This window comes from Pygocentrus nattereri, chromosome 6 (genome assembly GCF_015220715.1).
Source record: "Pygocentrus nattereri isolate fPygNat1 chromosome 6, fPygNat1.pri, whole genome shotgun sequence".
NCBI lineage: Eukaryota > Metazoa > Chordata > Actinopteri > Characiformes > Serrasalmidae > Pygocentrus > Pygocentrus nattereri.
Window position 1 is genome coordinate 2,146,933 of NC_051216.1, and position 21,995 is coordinate 2,168,927.

The following is a 21,995-nucleotide window of genomic DNA, read 5'->3' on the forward strand; positions in this document are numbered from 1 at the left end:
ATTAAACTAATACACAGAGCCTCCAACTGTTTTCTCTGTCATCAAGAAATAGTGAGTACAATCTGTGTTGCTACAGCCATGATCACATCATCATCAGATATAATGTTTACTTCTGCAAGCTGTATGTTCTGTTTTTTTGTTGCTTTTTTTGTCTGACTCCTTATTACAACACTGTACTGAGGCATGTAATTGCTGTTCAATTTGTTTATTTAAAACCTGATTGTGGTTGGTGTTGCTTTAGTGATGTCACTAATGTCACTAGTGATGACACTCAAGTAATGTTTTCTTTCTTACCCTCTGACATTCCAGTCGCATCTCGGCATATCTGTCTGACATCTCTTCATGGATGGCATCTCACCACCTGCAGCTCAAGCCTAGCAAGACTGAGCTGATAGTCATTCCTACAGGTCCTCATCATGCATCTCGCCGTCTCATTCGAGAACTCTCTGATTGTTCCGTCTGTAGAGGCGTGAAGTCTTGGTGTGATTCTGGATGGCCAGTTATCGTTCTCCACTCACATCGCGAACCTGACTCGGTCATGCAGGTTTCTCCTGTACAACATCCGAGAGGCCACCCAGGTGGTAGTGCAGTCTCTGGTCATCTCAAGGCTTGACTACTGCAACTCACTCTTGGCTGGTCTTCCTATGCAGACCATCAAGGCTCTGCAGCTCATCCAGAATGTGTCAGCTTGGCTCGTCTTCAATCTGCCCAAGTTCAGCCACGTCAACCCACTGCTGCGCTCCCTTCACTGGCTTCCTGTAGCTGCATCAGATTAAAACCCTAATGCTGGCCTACAAAGCCAGAAATGGACCAGCCCCTACCGACTTGATGGCAATGGTGAAATCTCGAACTGGACCACGAGACCTTCGAGCTTCGAGTACAGCTCGGCTTGACCCGCCATCCTTCAATGCGCGTGGAAGACCAGCGTCGGGAATGTTCTCTGTACTGGAGCCCAGGTGGTGGAATGAACTCCCACTGGCTGTCCGAACAGCAGAGTCTCTCACTGTCTTCAAACACAGACTGAAGACTCGTCTCTTTACACAGCACTTAAATCAGCACTGAGTTAAGTATTGCTTGAAATATATTTATTAATAAATATATATTTTATTGTAATGCACTGTGTATTGTAGTTTACTGTATTGTATTATATTGTATTGCACAGAGTTCTGTGTTCGACTCTGGATAAGAGCATCTGCTAAATGCTGTAAATGTAAATGTCCATATTCTGCTCTGGCATTGTGTGTGAAAGCATGGTGGTCACCTTTGTTGTACTTTTCATGATCGTGTATAAAATAGCAAAACACAGTTTTAACATCTTACTTTAGGACAGTTTCAAGATAGAAAATTAGTAAAAAGTGGGGCTACTTATTAAATGAAGACAGCTCTGGTCTTTTGATTTGCAAAGAACGCCTATATTTGCCGTGGGCTGGACTGAGTGAGTGAAAGTCAGCTCTGTGCTTTTAAGGGTGTGGCTGTTTCTTTCACCTGACTAGCTGGTCTGGCACTTAGCAAGTCCATTTGAGTACTACTGGAGAAATGGCAGAGGCAGAGTCAATGCTTCTTATTGCTATAGATTTTGGCACATCATTTACTGGATACTGCTTCCAGTTTGTTAAATCAAAACAGATTCGGCAGCCTAAATGGGGTTTAGAACATGGTTATAATACCCCAAAAACACCTACATGCATTCTGTTTGATGCAGAAGGGAAGTTTTTAAAGTTTGGATATGATGCCATTATGAACTACACCAGGCAGATAAGGAAAAACGAGGCAAAGAAACTGTACCTCTTTGACAACTTTAAAATGGAGCTCTATGGCAAGGTATGATTTAATCTTGTATCTTTATGAAGAGTAATTCTGAAATGCTGCCTATCCATTTGTAACAAGATGTATAACACACTGACAAAAATATGTTTTATTACTCTGATAAAGTTTTAATCACAGTATTTTTATATTCTTTGTTTGTGTAAATCCCACTCCAAACAGCATATATCATGAAAATAAGAAAATGTATGAAAGTGGCATTTATTGTGTATTGCAACAAAACCAGTTATTACAGTACTGTGCCAAAGTGCACAAGCAAGCTGTTTAAAACTGTTTATCAGGGACTGAAATGTGTTTTTGCCAGTAAAAACAGTATATAACATTAAAATAAATACAAATACACATTATACACATAAAGAGTAACAAGAATTTCCTGTTTTCAGAGAAGTAGTTGATATTTCATGAGCTGGCTGCCATGCTTGCAAATTTAATTCTTACATATTAGAATGGAAAGTTATATTTTTATATTTCATAAAAAGACAGGAGGCTGAGCTGGAGGTGGCGGAGATGAAGATGCTGAGATTTTCGTTGGGAGTGACCAGGCTGGACAAGATTAGAAATGAGCAGATCAGAGGGACGGTGAAGGTGGAGCAGTTTGGAGATAAAGCCAGAGAGGCCAGGTTGAGATGGTTTGGACATGTGTTGAGGAGGAATAGTGGATATATTGGGCAAAGAATGTTGGAGATGGAGCTGCCGGGTAGAAGGAGAAGAGGTAGACCTCAGAGAAGGTTTATGGATGTAGTGAAGGTGGACATGGAGATGGTTGGTGTGAAAGTAGAGGAGGCAGTGGATAGGGCAAGATGGAGGCAGATGATCCGCTGTGGCGACCCCTAAAGGGAGCAGCCGAAAGAAGAAGAAGAAGAAGAAGAACAGTTCAGTTCAGCTTTCCAGTTGAGTTATGCTTTATAAAAGGTACTGGGGACATTTAACAGGAAGTTGTTCTCCATAACTCCATAACTATTTGGGAATGTTTGTTTGTAAATGAGCATGGCTATGCACATTGTAGGGTTTATCATGATATCCTGACAAAAACACACACATAAAATGGCTACTTGTATTCATTCTAATATTTATTTTTTTTCTAAAAAACCAAAGTCTTACTATTTTTTTACCTCCTGAAATAGTTTTATAAATATCATTTTATCAGGTTCCTGAGTTCTCTGTACATTACTATATGTAATTTAAACAAAATATGTATTACATTCTTTAATAAACACATCACTGTCCCAAATGATAAATGCACTCCAACAGCATTATTTAATACCTTAATTGAAGTGATACTATGTTTTAGGTGCTCAGTGACATGGGTAACAATTGTGCATATATGTTTTTTTTCTCAGGAATTGCACAGAGACTTGGAGATAACAGCTAAAAATGGGGGGAAAATGAAAGCTATGAAGGTGTTCTCCGAGAGTCTAAAATACATGAAAGAGCACGCTCTGGAAATGATTGGAAAGCACACTTCTGACATGACATTCTTTGCATCTGATGCTACATGGGTTTTGACAGTTCCAGCCATTTGGAGTGCGGCAGCTAAACAGTTTATGAGAGAAGCAGCCATAGAGGTAAGCTAATTTCCATTAGTACTTCTAATTTCAGTGTTATGTGAGGGCACAGCATGTGAACAGTCATGGGCTGGAGGTTATGGAACCAGCCTTCTGACCAGAATGTCGCTGGTTTGATCCTCTGAGCTGAAAGTTTCTGACTTAAGCGTCCTTGAGTGAGACACCTAACCCCCAACTGCTCCCCAGGTGCCGTGTATAGGGCTGCCCACTGCTCCGGGCAAGTGTGCTCGCTGCCCCCTAGTGTATTTGGGTGTCTTTGCTGCACAAATGTGTTCAAATGCAGAGGTAAAATTTGTTGTGACAAGTGTAAAGATAGCGGTGAGGGCAGGCCCTTGTCACACAGGGTTTAATACTACTCCAGCCAGCTGTTGCATTTAAATCTTAGAACAGACTAACCAACTCTTAACTTCTAACTATTATAGCTTGCAAGCCTCTGTAAAAATATGTATGTAATTTCCAAGCTATTTGTAACGGCAAACATTTACATTTTACTTCATACAACACAACTTCTAACTATCAACATATAGGCGTTAATGAGGTCCTGCTGGTGTGCATTTCCTCTATTTCAGTGATGCTCCCAAAAGCAATTTGAGTGCTTACAGCTCCTCCATGTGAAGAATCTTTAGCTTGCCAATCATGCCTTTATAATGATCTGCAGATAACCTGTTTGTTGTTTGAATTGCAAGTTATTCGTTAAGCTAAATAATCTAGAATATAAATTATGTAAATCAATGAATTTTTGTATAATCAATTTTAATCAAGTAATCATGACAGCCGTATTTTTTCCTGTGCTCTGGTCATTTTGTATGTGCTGACCAATCTTCCCAAATTTAGAAGCATGATCCCCTTGTCTTTATTTGTTTAGGCTGGACTGGTGACACAATCAGAGCCTGAAAGACTGATTGTAGCCTTGGAACCAGAAGCTGCATCTGTGTGGTGTAAACAGCTCCCATACGACCACTTTATTAACGAAATCCTTAAAGATGCAGAGAAAATAGAACAAGCCCCAGGAACACAGTACATGGTGGTGGACTGTGGAGGTATGTAGATACTGAAAAAATGAGTGAACATGGGATCAAAACAAATCCAGTGTTGCACCTGACAAGTCAAACAAACATACTCAGTATTCTGTCTCTTCAAAACAAAGATATAGATTGGGAGTAAGAGCAAGGGAAAGAGTAAGGATGAAGCGTTTCAGATCACTTATTTTTTGCAGTACACATAATAATAATGTCACATCCGTAATGCAGTGGGTATATAAATTGGTTGTAAGTGTGAAGTAGCTTTGTTTGGGGCAGTCCAATACTCAAAATTCATACAAGCATGGTCAAAACACAGGCAGGCGATTTCAGTTCAATCTAAGGGGTATATATATATATATATATATATATATATATATATATATATATATATATACATATATATATACTATAATATTTTTAGTCGTGTAGGACGACACGAGACAGCGGCACTTTACCCTAATTTGGGTTTTAATTTTTGGGTTTTGATTTTTAATTATCCCAATTTAGTTTCTAATTTGACTTTTATCAAATGGTTTTCTCTTTTTAAATCTATTGTTTAATCCTGTTTTAATAGTTTTTATTTTTATTCTCCTTCACTTTTTAAATGGCTATTTTCTAATTTGCAAAGCACTTTAAACCACAGCAGTGTGTGAAAGGTGCTTTATAAAGAAACTTGCCTCGCCTAGTTTCACCCAAGTCTGAAGTAATGCTTCACTTCAGTAAAGAAGTTACAGTGCCTGGACCTGTTTTCCCAGTTTGATGGTGCTGTCCTACCTTTTAGGAGCTCTACTGGCCTGTCTCCTGGTAGCGCCTCCAGCCTCTGGACACTACACTGACAGACACAGCAAACCTTCTTGCCACAGCTCGCATTGATGTGCCATCCTGGATGAGCCGCACTACCTAAGCCACTTGTGTGGGTTGTAGTGTTGACTGTGTCCCAATTGCCCCACTCAGTGACACAGGGATGTGAGATAGGTAGACCCTAGAGTGAGATAGCTATAGCCCCACCAAAAGACTTTAAGCCCTTTAGACTGGAGCTATTTACTGAAGTTGGCCCAATAGCAAAGGCACACACCCATCTACATGGTTCTGGCTCCCCATAGTAAAAGCTGGGGTATGCTGGCAGTGTGGACACAGGATTGTTGGCATTCAGGGGTTTCAGGCCACTTGCTGCAGCTTTGATTGGCAAAGTATTCTGTAACAGCAGGCATACAAGTGGCAAGCGTGAAGTGGCTTTACTTGGGGCTGTCCAATAGTGATTTTACATTCATGAACAGTCAGTTCTTTTGAACGGCTCCAAACCATGGATCGATTCAATGAATCACCTTTGTGCATACAGTGTTCACAAAATGGCAGAAAGAAGTTTCATCCCTGTTGTTTTTGACAATAAATTGATGGCAGTAAACTCAGACTTTTATCATTGTCACATTCCTTTGTGGGATACTGACAACCAAACAGTGAGAAACTGGATACTGGATGTGTGGCCTGTCCTCATGCAGGAACCTGAAAACAAAGAGCCATTCTCAGTCAGGAATATTTTTAGTCATGTAGGACGAAACGAGACAGTGGCACTTTACCCTAATTTGGGTTTTAATTTTTGGGTTTTGATTTTTAATTATCCCAATTTAGTTTCTAATTTGACTTTTATCAAATGATTTTCTCTTTTTAAATCTATTGTTTAATCCTGTTTTAATAGTTTTTATTTTTATTCTCCTTCACTTTTTAAATGGCTATTTTCTAATTTGCAAAGCACTTTAAACGACAGCAGTGTGTGAAAGGTGCTTTATAAAGAAACTTGCCTCGCCTAGTTTCACCCAAGTCTGAAGTAATGCTTCACTTCAGTAAAGAAGTTACAGTGCCTGGACCTGTTTTCCCAGTTTGATGGTGCTGTCCTACCTTTTAGGACAGCACCTTTTGTCTATATTGTTTTTTTTCTTGTACGCACTTTTTCACACTACTGAATATCAGCAAAGTTTGTTTAAGTAGTCAAAGAGCTCAATGTATCTGAAGATACTAAAGCTAGTGAAGCACTGTATTATAATCGGAATTAAGCTTTATTTGCGAGGTGTGCTTACACATACAAGGAATTTGGCTTTGGTTACAGGAGCTCACACACAGAGCTGTATGCTGCCATTAAATAGGAAAACCACCCTGCCCCTCATTGCCTCCTTTTGGAATAGGATCAAACTAAAGATTGAAAGTTTTTTTATACACTGCTCAAAAAAATAAAGGGAACACTCAAATAACACGTCCTAGATCTGAATGAATGAAATATTCTCATTGAATACTTTGTTCTGTACAAAGTTGAATGTGCTGACAACAAAATCACAAAGATCATCAATGGAAATCAAATTTATTAACCAGTGGAGGCCTGGATTTGGAGTCACACACAGAATTAAAGTGGAAAAACACACGACAGGCTGATCCAACTTTGATGTGATGTCCTTAAAACAAGTCAAAATGAGGCTCAGTGTTGTGTCCGGCCTCCACGTGCCTGTATGACCTCCCTACAACGCCTGGGCAGCTCCTGATGAGGTGGCGGATGGTCTACTGAGGGATCTCCTCCCAGACCTGGACTAAAGCATCCGCCAACTCCTGGACAGTCTGTGGTGCAACGTGGCGTTGGTGGATGGAGCGAGACATGATGTCCCAGATGTGCTCAATCGGATTCAGGTCTGGGGAACGGGCGGGCCAGTCCATAGCTTCAATGCCTTCATCTTGCAGGAACTGCTGACACACTCCAGCCACATGAGGTCTAGCATTGTCCTGCATTAGGAGGAACCCAGGGCCAACCGCACCAGCATATGGTCTCACAAGGGGTCTGAGGATCTCATCTCGGTACCTAATGGCAGTCAGGCTACCTCTGGCGAGGACATGGAGGGAAATGCCACCCCACACCATTACTGACCCACTGACAAACCGGTCATGCTGAAGGATGTTGCAGGCAGCAGATCGCTCTCCACGGCGTCTCCAGACTCTGTCACGTCTGTCACATGTGCTCAGTGTGAACCTGCTTTCATCTGTGAAGAGCACAGAGCGCCAGGAGCTCTACTGGCCTGTCTCCTGGTAGCGCCTCCAGCCTCTGGACACTACGCTGACAGACACAGCAAACCTTCTTGCCACAGCTCGCATTGATGTGCCATCCTGGATGAGCTGCACTACCTGAGCCACTTGTGTGGGTTGTAGAGTCCGTCTCCTGCTACCACGAGTGTGAAAGCACCACCAACATTCAAAAGTGACCAAAACATCAGCCAGAAAGCAGAAAGGTGCTGAGAAGTGGTCTGTGGTCCCACCTGCAGAACCACTCCTTTATTGAGTGTGTCTTGCTAATTGCCAGTAATTTCCACCTGTTGTCTGTTCCATTTGTACAACAGCAGTGAAATTGATTGTCAGTCAGTGTTGCTTCCTAAGTGGACAGTTTGATTTCACAGAAGTTTGATTTACTTGGAGTTATATTGTGTTGTTTAAGTGTTCCCTTTGTTTTTTTGAGCAGTGTATTACATATGGTTAAGGATCAGGTTAATCTTACACCTTGTCAAATCCAGTTGACTTACAAATTATTGTTCCTTGCTCGTAAATGTAAGTTAATTAAGTGGCTTGATGACAGACCACTCACAATTAACCTTTGGCATAATGAAATTATAGGAATTCTTCCTTTTCAGTGTTTATATAATAGAATTATAGATAATGATATAGAATTTGAGCCTATTTGGACTCTTTTCCAAAAAACATTAAATAAAAACCACTACCCAGACACACTCTCAGTGATAATGGGGGCTTTGACCACTGCAACATTAACTTGTTGTTTGGTGTGCTCGCCTAGTAAGTGCAGTATCCTACATGTATATACATTATCTCCCTCCCCTATTGCCCTAGGTACCTATTCATATTTATAGTCATATTAATTCATTATCATGTAGTATCAGAATTTCACTGTATTTTTGATTGCCCTGTATTCTATTCTGTATTCTATTCTATAAAATAGTACTATATTCTATAGTATATACTATTATGTAGCTATGATCAATTATAGTGTTAGATTCTACATATTTTTGTGCACAGATATTACAACCCCATTTCCAAAAAAAATTGGGACAAAATGTAAATAAAAATAGGATGCAATTATATGCTAATCATGTAAACCATATTTTTCAAGGAAAATACTACAAAGACAACAAGTCAGAAGTTGAAACTAAGAAATTTTATTGTTTCTTTTTGAAAAATATTTGCCCATTGTGAATTTGATGCCAACAACATGTTCCTAAAAAGTTGGGACGGGTTCTGTTCACTGCTGAGTCCATCACCTCGTCTTTAACAGCTCTGTCAGTGTTTGGGAACTGAGGAGACGCTGCTGTAGCTCTGACAGTGAAATGTTTCCTGTTCTTGTTTGATTCAGGATTTCAGCTGATCGTCAGTTTCAGGGGCTCATTTGTCATATTTTTCATTTCATAATGTGCCAAATGTTCTCAGTGGTGACCGGTCTGGACTGCAGGCAGGTCAGTTTAGCACCCGGGCTATGCTGCTGTAATACATGCAGAATGTGGTTTGACGTCGTCTTGCTGAAATAATCAAGGCCTTCCCTGAAAAAGACGTCATAAGGACGGCAGCAGATGTTGATAAAACATGTTCATATCATTCAGCTTTAATGGCGCCTTCACAGATGAGCACGTCACCCAGGCCATGTGCACTAATGCCCCCTAAACCATCATGAATACTGGCTTTAGAACTGAGCACTGATAACAAGCTGAGTGGTCTTCAGCCCAGAGGACACAGTGTCCATGATTTCCTAAAGAATATCAAATGTTGATTCGTCGGCCCACAGGACACTTTTCCACTTCCCCTCTGTCCATTTTAAATGAGCTCAGGCCCAGAGAAGGTGGCAGCGTTTCTGGATCCTGTTTATGTACAGTTTCTTCTTTGTGTTTTAGAGTTTAACAGCGTTTGTGGATGCAGTGATGAACTGTGTTTACAGTCTGTGGTTTTCAGAAGTGTTTCTGAGCCCATGCAGTAGTTTCCACTACAGAATCATGTCTGTTTTTAATGCAGTGCTGCCTGAGGGCCCAAAGATCATGGCCAGCAGATCCTGGTGTTCAGCCTCGTTCCTCACAGATAGAGATTTCTCCAGATTCTCTGAGTCTTTAATGATATTCTGCACCGTAGACGATGGAAAGCAGAAGCTCTTTGCTGTTTTATATTGAGAAACGTTCTTCTTAAACTGTTGCTCTATTTGATGGTGCAGTCTTTCACAGAGTGCTGAACCTCTTTACTTCTGAGAGACTTCTGAGAATCTCTGAGATGCTCTTTTTACAACCAATCATGTTACTGACCTGCTGCCAGTCAACCACCACACGTTTTTTTTAGCATGACACAACTTCACTAGCTTTTCGTTCCCCCGTCTCAACTTTTATGGAATGTGTTGTCGGCATCAAATTGAAAATGGGCAAATATTTTTCAAAAAAACAATAAAAGTTTCTCAGTTTCAACATTGGATATGTTATCTTCGTACTATTTTAAATGAAATATAGGGTTTATATGATGGAATTATATTATATTTTGGAAATTACTTGTACAACCCCAATTCCAGTGAAGTTGGGACGTTGTGTAAAACATAAATAAAAACAGAATACGATGATTTGCAAATCCTTTTCAACATATGTTCAATTGAATACACTACAAAGACAAGATATTTAATGTTCAAATGGATAAACTTTATTGTTATTTGCAAATATTCACTCATCTTGAATTTGATGCCTGCAACACGTTCTAAAGAAGTTGAGCTCGGCCCAGAGAAGCCGGCGGCGTTTCTGGGTGGTGTTGATATGTGGCTTCGCTTTGCATGGCAGAGTTTTAACCTGCACTTGTAGATGGAGCGACGAACTGAGTTCACTAACAGTGGTTTTCCGAAGTGTTCCTGAGCCCATGTGGGAATATCCGTTACAGAATGATGTTGGTTTTTAATGCAGTGCCGCCTGAGGGGTCGAAGGTCACGGGCATTCAGTGTTGGTTTTCTGCCTTGCTGCTTACCTGCAGAGATTTCTCCAGATTCTCTGCATCTTTTGATGATATTATGGACTGTAGATCATGAAATCCCTAAATTCCTTGCAGTTGCACGTTGAGAAACGTTGTTCTTAAACTGTTGGACTATTTGCTCATGCAGTTGTTCACAAAGTGGTGAACCTCGCCCGTCCTCGCTTGTGAACGACCGAGCCTATCAGGGATGCTCCCTTTATACCCAATCATGACACTCACCTGTTTCCAATTAACCTGTTCAATGTGGAACCTGTGGAATGTTCCAAACAGGTGTTTTTTGAACATTCCTCAAACTTTCCCAGTCTTTTGTTGCCCCTGTCCCAACTTCTTTGGAACATGTTGCAGGCATCAAATTCAAAATTACTGAATATTTGCAAAAAACAATAAAGTTTATCCGTTTGAACATTAAATATGATAAACACTCTTGGCTTGGTCATTACTGACTCTGCCCCAGTCAGAAATCTTTCTGTGTATGATTTGGGTGTATCCGATCATAATGTGGCCTCTATGGAATTGCCAATTTTGTCTCTGTCCATGAAACCCAAACACCAAATCTGCTTCAGAAGTTTGAAAAAAATCAATCCAGAAATCATGACAGTCGACTTGAAGAATCTTCTACATACAGACCTGCCATTGGTCAATGACGCAGTGGATTTTTACAATAAAACTCTGAGCAGTATCTTGGATCTTCACGCTCCTGTTAAAACCAGAAGGGGGTTAGTCCTGGGCCCCATCCTCTTTACTATATACATGCTTCCCCTTGGCCATGTCATTAGTCGCATGGAATTTCATTCCACTGCTATGCTGATGATGTATAACTTTACCTTCGAATTGACACAAACATCTGTGTAGCCTCTTTATCGTCAATGCCATCATCACAACTTGTTGCCTGTCTAGAAGATATTCAGGTGTGGATGGAACACAACTTCTTCTAGTTGAACAGTGCCAAAACAGAGGCAATCATGATTGGCACCCCACATCAGACTCAGTCAACCTCCATAACCAGTATTACATTCTCCGGCCACAACATTCCACTCTCCTCATCAGTCTCCAATCTTGGTGTGAGGTTTGACCCTCAACTCACTTTCGAGACCCATATAAAACACCTCTGCAAGATCTCCTTTCACCACCTCAGAAACATCGCCAAACTTCACCCCACTCTGATTGTATCTGATGCTGAAAAACTGGTTCATGCTTTCATCTCCTCCAGACTCGACTACTGCAATGCACTTCTCATTAGGATTCCTGGCAAGAGTCTCCAGAGGCTACAATACATTCAGAACAGCGCTGCTAGGATCCTGATGAGAGTGCATAAATATGAACACATCACACCCGTCCTCTGTTCTCTTCACTGGCTTCCCATCTCTGCCAGGATGGAATACAAGGTTCCCCTCCTCACCCACCAGTGCACTTACAGCAATGCTCCTACATATCTGAAAGAACTCCTCACCCCACTGACTTCATCATGATCCCTCCGTTCTATGAACACAAATCGTCTCCCCCCTCCCCCAGAACTAAACTCCACACCACAGGGGACTGGGCCTTCTGTTCTGCTGCTCCTCGCTTATGGAATGCTCTGCCTGACCATCTGAGGGCACCACAGTCGAGTGAGAGTTTTAAAAAAGGACTTAAACCCTTTCTTTTCAGCAGGACCTATGACCTGTGATCTTCCTGTGGATTGTAAAGATTTTTTATAGTGGTTCTTTGATTTCATAGAAATGCTTATACTGTATAGCACTTTGAGATTTGCTTAAAATGTAAAGTGCTTTACAAATAAAATTCTTCATTATTATTATTATTAAATATCTTGTCTTTGTAGTGTATTCAATTGAATCATCGTATTCTGTTTATACTTATGTTTTACACAACGTCCCAACTTCATTGGAATTGGGGTTGTATAGCGCACAGTGAAACCTGAATTTATAAAGGCAAGATTATGCATTATGATAAACTACTCATGAACTCTGTGCTGATACAGAAGTTAACATGTGCTCCCTTACATACAGACAATGGGCCAGATCCAGGCAACGCACTGCAAGATTACTGTGACACTGAGAGCAAATACAATCATGGTAGCACATTTGTTCATTAATGTGTGGCAGTCCCGCTATGGTATACCAGACTACGCCACCCTTGGTTTATACCTAGAGCAAAGGGGAGCTATGACAATTCTCTCTAAGCTCTCTAAATTCACAGATGCAGGTAATACAAAAAATACAATCTTTATTAAAGAAAGCTGATCTGAAATAAATAAAAACAACTAGTACTAAAAATATTCACAGTACTACTGGCACTACTCAAACCTTGGCCCGTTGGCCCAATCTTCCACTGATGTAAGATTATTTTCTCAATGACACACATGTAATAGATTCAACAAACAAGAAAAGAAAAAAAAAATTAAAGCAATATCAATCAATCAATCAATCAACCTTTATTTTGACTCGAAAGTACATTGAGGGCAACCCTCATTTTCAATGTAGCCGAGCATTCACAAAAACAGGGATTGACATGACAAAGAAAATAATAACTACATTTAATCATCCATCCATCCATTTTCTAATCCACTTCTCCGTCAGGGTCGCGGGGGGGTGCTGGAGCCTATCCCAGCAGTCTTCGGGCGGAAGGCAGGATACACCCTGGACAGGTCGCCAGTCCATCGCAGTACATTTAATCATTTTAAATTAAAAGAAAATTTAAAATAACAGTGAATAAAAGATAAAAGTAGATAAAAATAGAACTTGAGATTTAAATGATAAGAAATTAAGATCAAAAATATATAAGAAATTAGTAAGGTAATAGTACAATATCACAAATTTAAAAAAGTAATGATAAAAACTTAAAATAAATGAGAGGAAATAAATAAAAAGAGATAAAGAACTAAGGAGAACTAACACAAAATAAAAGTTACGAATAAATAAGATTAAGTAAAACAGGTGCAGGCCGTCTGTAGGTGGTTTGATATTAAAAGTTTAAAATGACTGAGTGACACCAGTGAGCTGAGTTTTAGTGTGTCCTGTAGTGAATTCCAGCTGGTGCTGTGACTAAAAGCAGATTTTCCCAGTTCAGTAAAAACTCTTGGTACCTGGCAGCTGATCCAGTTACTAGAGCGAGTCTGAATTACTGTTATTTGTATTCATCAGTGAAGTGATGTATTCTGGCGAATGACCGGAGAGTGTCTTATAAATAAAAATCAACCAGTGTGTTTCCCTTCGTCCCGTTAAAGAGGGCCACCCAACTTTGGCACACAGCTCACAGTGGTGAGTTCTGTACGGATCTCCAGTAATGACCCTCAGGGCAGAGCGATACACTGGGTCCAGTAATTTGAGGGAGCTGGAGGAGCATATTTATAAATAACGTCACCATAGTCCAGCACTGAAAGTAAAACTAGTCTTTTTCTGGCGTGCATGGGGAAACAGGACTGTCTATAAAAATAACCCAGCTTCTGTCGGCATTTACTGACTAGTTTATTTATGTGTGGTTTAAAACTGAGTTCATCGTCCAGCCGTATGCCAAGGTATTTATATTCCGTGACTCTCTCAATAGTGGATCCTGCCAGGGTAGTAATATTTACAGTACTAAAATCAGTATTAAAAGATCTGGAAAACAGCATGAACTTAGTTTTCATGGCATTTAAAACTAGTTTGTGCTTATATAGCGCCACCTGCAGAGCATTAAATGAGCTCTGTAATTTTCTTGTTGCAGCATGAATAGAATCAGCTGAGCAACATAAGATCGTGTCATCTGCACAAAGGTGAATTTTGCAGTCTGAGATTTAACCCCACGTAGACTGGACTATAACTCACAATACACTACATACCCGCTTGCACACACACAATATGGCCATAGGCTAGAGAGCAGCTTAGACAATAAAGTCCTTTCTTTAAAAGCATCTCAATTAAACCTCATAAAAAACAATAATAAAAGTGGTAAGAGAACAACAACTTGCACTGTAGTCAATCTGGGGTACTAAGGCCAATGATGTAAACTGGAAGCTACAATTGGTGCTGACTTTACTCCAGATACACTACTTGGCTTAACGTAGAAGAGACTGAACCCGCAGTTCCAACAAGGTGGAATGCTGGCACCAAGACACCCGCCGACTTAGCCTAGCAGCACTGAACCAAAGACTGCTACCAGGACCCCAAGGGGTTCATATATATGCCTGCTCCCATCCTAATTACTGACGTAGCCCACAGAGAAAAACAAACAGAAGGTGCTCCCCTACACAGGCTACACATGACACAGATTACTGCCCTGTTGTACTGTTTCCATGATATGTGGCGCTACCACCCTGTTCCCTCATTTGTTTGTGCCCTTAGCAAATCAAATAAAAAAATATCAAAATAGACCGCCACACCTCAAATCATGTCAACTGAGCTAGTCAGATGGTAAATGCCTAAAGGAAAAGTGTGGATTGTATCATCTTAACCAATGAATTTAAAAGGCAGTTTCTAACTTGTTTGGATTGCCCACGGCAATCGGCAGTTCTAGAATTCGGTTTCAAACTTGTAGTCAGTAAATTCGTACATTATTAAGGTGTTTCTGTCTTAGGGATTATTTAATCAGATAATCTGCTAGTGTACATGGTCTGTTAAGTAATCTACTGCATACTAATTTATTACTTGAAGAAATTTAATTGGTCCAAATATTGATATATCATTTTGGTGTGTTTTGTGGATCATGTTGAGCTGTGCTGGAGAGTGTATTAGTCTGTGTTTTGAAGGTGATTTTATCTTTGAGGGGTCTGAGGGGTCTATTGCTGTGTGGTGGTATAACTGTGAATGTGCCTGGGATAAGTGAGAGTGGAATTTTAAAGCTTGTTTAAACATGGAGAGAGAAAACTCATCCAGCTCATTACAGCATTAGAAATGCAACAAGCAAGTAGCTGTGAGAGGGTTATCACTGAAACAAAATTGCTAATTTTTTAAGCAAAATGCAAATCATCCTTACAATAATGGCATACCTGCTGTGTGCTCTTGAGAGGAATATGAAGATGATGGGCAGGGGTTCACATGGGAGTCCTGACCTCCTACCACACACAACCAATAACACTTCAACAAGTCTTAACATCGCAACAGCACCGCACAGCCATGACAGCCAGAATCATCAGACACTTTAGCATCAGAAAAATGACCACTAATTATGCATAATGGCAGCTGGCATGGTGGCCTGTAAGATTTTGAATATTTAAAAATACTTACAAACGAAGTCATAAATTAACGAAGTCCATCATCCTGTCCTTTGGGATGCAATGGTTGATAGTAGAATCATGAAACTGATCGTTTGCTTTTAAATTCATCAACAACTTCTTCTCAAGCATTCTAATGGTCATGAGCTAAATCCCAAAATCCATCTTTGCCCCAAGACCCCCTCTCCACGCCGAACAGCAAGCAATTCCAGCGGCAGTGCTTCTTCTCCTTGGTAGATCCTGTCATCCAGGGGTTTCATGGTTTTAACCAAATAAAAGTTAGTAATAAAAAAGCCCATTTAGAGGAAAGATATGACTGGTCAATTTTACTGTTATTTGAAATAACTCTCCCATCATTCTTTCCAGCAACAGCATATATTCTGATAGGGGGAGACAAAGGGGCCTCTTTAATTTGAGCTTTCACATTCCAATACAAATTGAATAGGCAGGTTTGAACACTGTAACGATGGACATCGATGATGAGGTGGATGCATGTACTGAGATAAGCGAGATTTAATATGATTATGGGCAAATCCAGAATCAGGGTTGAGAGGGTCCAGTGTCAGTGAGCCAATACGGAGAACAGGAGGGACAGACATAATGCAAAATGAACACAGGGTAAACAGACTACAGAGGCCGGAAGAAACACCAAATAAAACAATTCAAACCATACATCACACATAAACCAAACAGCACGAGCATACCATACACACAAAGACCAGCAAACACAAGGGGCAAACACAGGGCTTAATTACAAACAGGGACAATGACAGAAAACAGGATACAGGTGGAAAACAAGGGGGCCTGACTGGGAAGGAATCAAAACAAAGAAAGCACATGGACTAGACCAAAACAAAAACAGCATGTATGACTGAGAGGGGCCAATCGAGACACACTATATTTATATGTGTTTATTGGTTAGTTGTCAAAATATGTTCAGATAAAATTAGAACAGCTCAATTTTAAGATATCATTTTTAAGAATACATGACAGTTCCACATTGTGGAATGGTACTGTACAGGGCTACTGTTACTGTTATTACTGTTTTTGGTTGACAATTACTCTTTATGTTTGCTCTTATTTTTAGGTGGAACCATCGACATCACAGTGCATGAAGTGGTGGAACATGGGCGACTAAAGGAGTTGCACAAGGCATCAGGAAACAACATGGGTGGCCAGACAGTAGACAAGAACTTCAAATCCTTCCTGAGAGAGATATTCTCTAATGAAATTTTTGACAAGTTTGAGGAAAACCATCCCCATGAGTTACAAAAGTTAATGTTTGAGTTTTTAAACTGTAAATGTTATGATGGAAATACATTGATACCATGTCCATGTAGTTTACAAAAGCTAGCTGAAAAAGAAAAAGACATAGAAGCTTACTTCAAGGGAAGCAGTGATGCTGACTGGGAAAGTGAATCAATACTCCTGTATGGGGAAAAGATGAGATCCCTACATGACGAAAGTCTCAAAGCCATAGAAAACCAGATCAATGAAATACTGAAAAAACAACACCTGAACATCACCTATCTGTTCTTAGTTGGAGGCTTTGCTCTTAGTCCACATGTACAGAAGTTTGTCAAAGAGAAGTTTGGGTTGAAATGTAAGGTGCTGTGCCCAGTGGATGCCCAGTTGGCTGTTCTGAATGGAGCTGTTACATTTGGGATGATGCCGAATGTAGTGGAATCGCGGATCAGTGTTTTCACTTACGGGATTTCAGAGGGTCAGTTGTTTGATGCATTCAAACACAAGGGCAAGAGCAAATATGTGAATAAGGATGGAGTTGAGTTCTGTAGTGGTTGTTTCCACTGCCTAGTGAAGAAGGACGAATCAGTCAGTTTTAGTGAAACCAAAACTTACTCCTTTAGTCCAGTTGAGAGAGACCAAAAAGACATGCAGTTCAGTTTTTACTGCACTGAGAGTAAAACTCCTGAGTTTGTAGATGAGCAGGGCATGAAGATGGTTGGGTCTTTCTCAGTTCCGATGCCAAATATTTTGAAGGGTGGGTACCGTACAGTCAAACTGGAAGTCAGGTTTGGTTCCACTGAAATGAAGGCAACTGCCACAGATGCTGATTCTGGTGAGACCACTTCTGTCAAACTGGACTTCATGTGCAGTTAACCAGTTTGAACTGCAAAAGTAAGCTTTCTGACACGCTTTAGTATAAATGCATGTTACTGTCACAAAGCAGGCACTAATTTTCAACCTGATTAAACATCATGCATTTCACGTTAGCATTATAATTGTGATATGATTGTGTGTGGGGCTTCATATGTTCTAATATTATGTGCTTAAAGTTTTTTTTTTTTGTCTCCAAATATTTGAAAAATACTCAACAAAAAGATCCTCCCATCCATCCTCAAATACCTTGGAATCACTGGCTCTGTGTGTCAGTTGTTGAGGGACGTGCTTATCATAAAGCAGATCCACATCGACTACATGCAAACTCTTTGTTGGTGTCTCACAAGACTCAGTGCTTGGTCCACTTTTATTTTTCCTTTATACTCACTCTCTTGGTTATATAGTATCTTCTCTGAGCTGTCAAGCTCTCAACTAATTCTTTACTCTGATCCTTCAGACACCCCTGAAAATAAATATTCTTGCCTCAATTTGATCATCAGCTTTGCGAACTCATTAGTCATTCCACCTAAAAATACACAAAGCCTTGGTGTATTTTAGAATGATCAATTATCTTTCCCAGCTTATGTTGCAAATCTGACTCCATCATGAAATTTTCTCTAAATTCACATCCGGAAGACTTGAAAACAGGAAAACCTGTTCTCTCTTCAGAGGCCCCCCAAGTTCTTTTTCAATCTCTGTTCATCTCAAGGCTCATGTACTGCAACTCCTGGCTGGTCTTGGCAGGCCATCAGAGCCTTATGTGATCCATAATGCAGCAGCATAGCTTGTCTTCAGAGAATTATCTTAAGTTGACTTATGTCACTCTACTACTGCATTCCCTTCCTTGGTTTCCTCCTGATACCCACATGAGGCTCAGCTTGATCTGCCGCTTGTCAGGTTGCACAGAAGAGAAGCATGAAGATGGAATGAACACCTGAATGTCTGAACAGTTGAGTCCTTTTATGCACACATCAGCACACATTAGGCTGGCTATCATCTGCATTTTATCAGGACTTTACACCTACATTGCTTTGTTTTCTTTGGGTCGACAGGTGTAAACACACCTGAGGGGTCTCAGTTCACTTTGAACCATTTTGCTGCTGAAACCTGAAACGAAAGGTAAACAGAAAAGAAGCCACTTCTTCTGCGAGTGTAAGAGGAAGGTGAGCTTTTTTTTTTTTTTTTGGCAATTTCTTTTCTCAGCCCCCTTTTATTTTTCTTTTTGGTTTTGGGACAGTTTTGTCTCTTTTCTTTTCTTTTCTTTTCTTTTCAAAGACTAAGTAACATACCAGTCACCCCTCTACAAAGGTGTGACAAACATTGGCGTTTGCCGCCATCTTAAATCAGGGATCTTTGAGGTGCATCAGGTTAGCCTGATTAATCTTTGGCACCTTGCTGCCGACGCCCTCTGCTGGCAGCAGGTGGTTCAGGCTGGGTGCCTTGCTGTCGATGCCCTCTGCTGGCAGCAGGTGGTTCAGGCTGGGCGCCTTGCTGCCGATGCCCTCTGCTGGCAGCTTGTGGTTCAGGCTGGGCGCCTTGCTGCCAACATCCTCTGCTGGCAGCAGGCAGTGCAGGCTGAACCCTTACAGGGGGAAAGTACAGTCCCTTGTGGTGCTCCAGTGCTGCTGACCACAGTCTCTGATATACAGTCCTTCAGCCTGACATACTGAGGTCTGCCAGTGAGGTAGTCAGTAATCCAGGAGACCAGGTGCAGATCCACTTGCATCCTAACCAGCTTCTCTCAGTTGGAGGGGCTGAATGGTATTAAAGGCATTGGAAAAATCAAAGAACATGACACTTACAGCACAGCCACTCTTGTCCAGATAAGAGTGGGCATGATGGAGCGGGCATCCTCCACTCCAACTTTCTCACCATAGGAGAACTGCAGGGGGTCTGTTGCATGTTGAACCTGGGGTCTGAGAAGGTGTAGAAGAAGGTGCTCCAGTGTCCTCATGACATGGGATGTTAGAGCAACAGGCCTGAAGTCATTGAGTTCACTGGGTCGCCCCCTCTTGGGTACTGGAATGAGGCATGTCGTCTTCCACAGTGTGGGAACCCTCCTCAAGCACACACTCAGGTTGAAGATGTGCTGTAGGGGTGACCCCAGCTCAGCAGCACAGGACCTAAGTAGTCTAGGACATACTTTGCCCGGACCAGTTGCTTTCCTTGTGTGGAGTTTCCTCAGCTCACCTCTAACTTGATCTGCAGATCAGATCTGATGTGTTAATGTGTGAAGAGGGGGGACAGCGGGCTGTGTTGTCTGTCCAGGCAGGTAGAGACTGAAGCAACCAGGAGCTGAGAAGACCCTCTGTGGAGGTGACTACTGGACATGCAGGTGCTGTGGAGATCTGAACAGGGCAGTCAAACCGGTTGTAGAAGATGTTGAACTCATAGGCTCTCTCTGCGTCACTCTCTAACGCACTGTCCATCCTCTGCTTGCATCCTGTAATGGTCTTCATACCATTCCACACCTCCCTCATGCTATTCTCCCTTAACCTCTGCTCCACCTTCACCCTGTAGGACTCCTTGGCCTCTCACAAGTGGACTTTGAGCTCCCTCTGTACATTTCTAAGCTCTTCCTGGTTGTTGTCTTTAAAGGCTTTCTTCTTCTTGTTCAGCAGGCCTTTGACATCGCTGGTTATCCAGGGCTTGTTATTAGCAAAGCAGCGTACAGTTTTCACAGGAACAACAATGTCCATGCAAAAGTTCATGTAGGCTATCATGCAGTGTGTAATCCCCTCAATATCCTCTCCGGATGGCTCCTGCAGTACGCTCCATTCTGTGGACTTGAAACAATCCCTGAGAGCCGCTTCGGCTTCAGGAGACCATTTCCTGAAGGAGCGTGTGGTTACAGGCTCTCTCCGGACACAGGGTTTGTACTGGGGCTGCAGGTAGACCAGGTTATGGTCAGATTTTCCCAGAGGGTCCAGGGGTGTGGCAATGTATGCATCCTTCACATTGGCGTAAAGGAGATCAATTGTCCTGTTCTTCCTAGTGAGGCAGTCTACATACTGGTAAAAAGATGTGAGCATTGAGTCCAGTGTAATGTGATTAAAATCACCAGAGATGGCAATGAAAGCCTCAGGGTGCTGGGTCTGAAGTCTTGTGATGGTTGCGTGTATGATGTCACACACCATCTCAGCAGTCAGAGAAATGTCCCAACAATGGCATGGGACAGCTCTCTAGGCACATAACAGGGCCCCGTTTCTAGCCCTACCCCCTCCTACCCCCTACCCCCTCCCCTACGAGAGGAGGAGGAGCAACAATTTCTTTCTCTCCTCTTTAGCTCAGGTGCTCATGCTGCCCTTAATGAGAGAAGATTATGCTGGTTTAGCATCAGCAGTGTGGGATCACACCATTTCCGTGGCTCTTGTCAATGTTTGGGACTCAGGGAATGACCTCATTCCACCCTTTGTCGGGGCCTGGTACATCCTCTCATTAGCATATTTTAGTATTCTGGACAGTGACAAGTTCAAGCTCAATCGTGTAATAAAAAATTGAGTTGTTTGTATTTTTTTCCTTTTTCTTTTTATGTTCCAACCCTGACTGTATATATTTGTGTGTTTACACCAGGGCTGGAGCAGGGTAGGGTGCATAAGGTGTGTTTTATGTTTTTCATATGTTGTCATCAAACATAATAAAATAAAAATAAAAAACAGATGGTCTTCTATAAAGAGTGTTTTTGCTGTTCATCAGGTCATTAACTGAATTAGATTTTTTTTTTCTGAGCAAGACAATGATATTACAATGCATATAAGGAACATAGATGGTCTTGAAGAGTACAAATTAAGCCCAGTTCAGACTTTTAAACTTTCCAGTTATTAATTTTTTAAATACATCATACAAATCAGGCTTGATTATGTTAAAGGATGGATTAATATTTGATTTCATTGTGAAACTTATAATAATTAAAAAGTTCATATGAGAATTTTAGATTTAGGTGGGTTTATAAGGGCTTTTGCCCTTCTATATAGTCAAAATATAATAAGTTATATGTTTTGTGAAACATCTCTCAATGTTCTACTTTTTATGACATCACTTTTTATTCAGCAGCAACACTACACTGTATACTTTTAACAACAATTGGAGCTCATTGTCCATGTTTTCAGTTCAATGTATATGCACATTACTTATGTCTCTTCCCTTTAAGTTCAGTGAAATGTAATGATAATGATGGTATAAACACAGCTCAACCATGTTTCTCTAACAGTTTTTGTTTTAGTATTGAAAAACAAACTATTTGAG

At 41.0% G+C, this 21,995-nt stretch overlaps 1 protein-coding gene across 2 annotated transcripts; it reads left to right on the forward strand.

The window, feature by feature from the left end:
- The first annotated feature begins 1,163 nt into the window (after nt 1-1,163).
- Nucleotides 1,164-17,858, forward strand: LOC108414333 (heat shock 70 kDa protein 12A-like). 2 transcript variants are annotated; one of them, XM_017687183.1, is made up of 4 exons: nt 1,164-1,821; nt 3,165-3,389; nt 4,255-4,429; nt 16,717-17,858. In XM_017687183.1, exons 1-4 carry the CDS (start codon nt 1,537-1,539, stop codon nt 17,748-17,750), a joined length of 1,719 nt encoding a protein of 572 aa, XP_017542672.1. In that variant the 5' UTR covers nt 1,164-1,536; the 3' UTR covers nt 17,751-17,858. The 2 variants fall into 2 exon arrangements, with proteins under 2 accessions (XP_017542672.1, XP_017542673.1); XM_017687184.1 differs by lacking the exon at nt 1,164-1,821 and adding an exon at nt 2,639-2,736.
- Nucleotides 17,859-21,995: the final 4,137 nt, after the last annotated feature.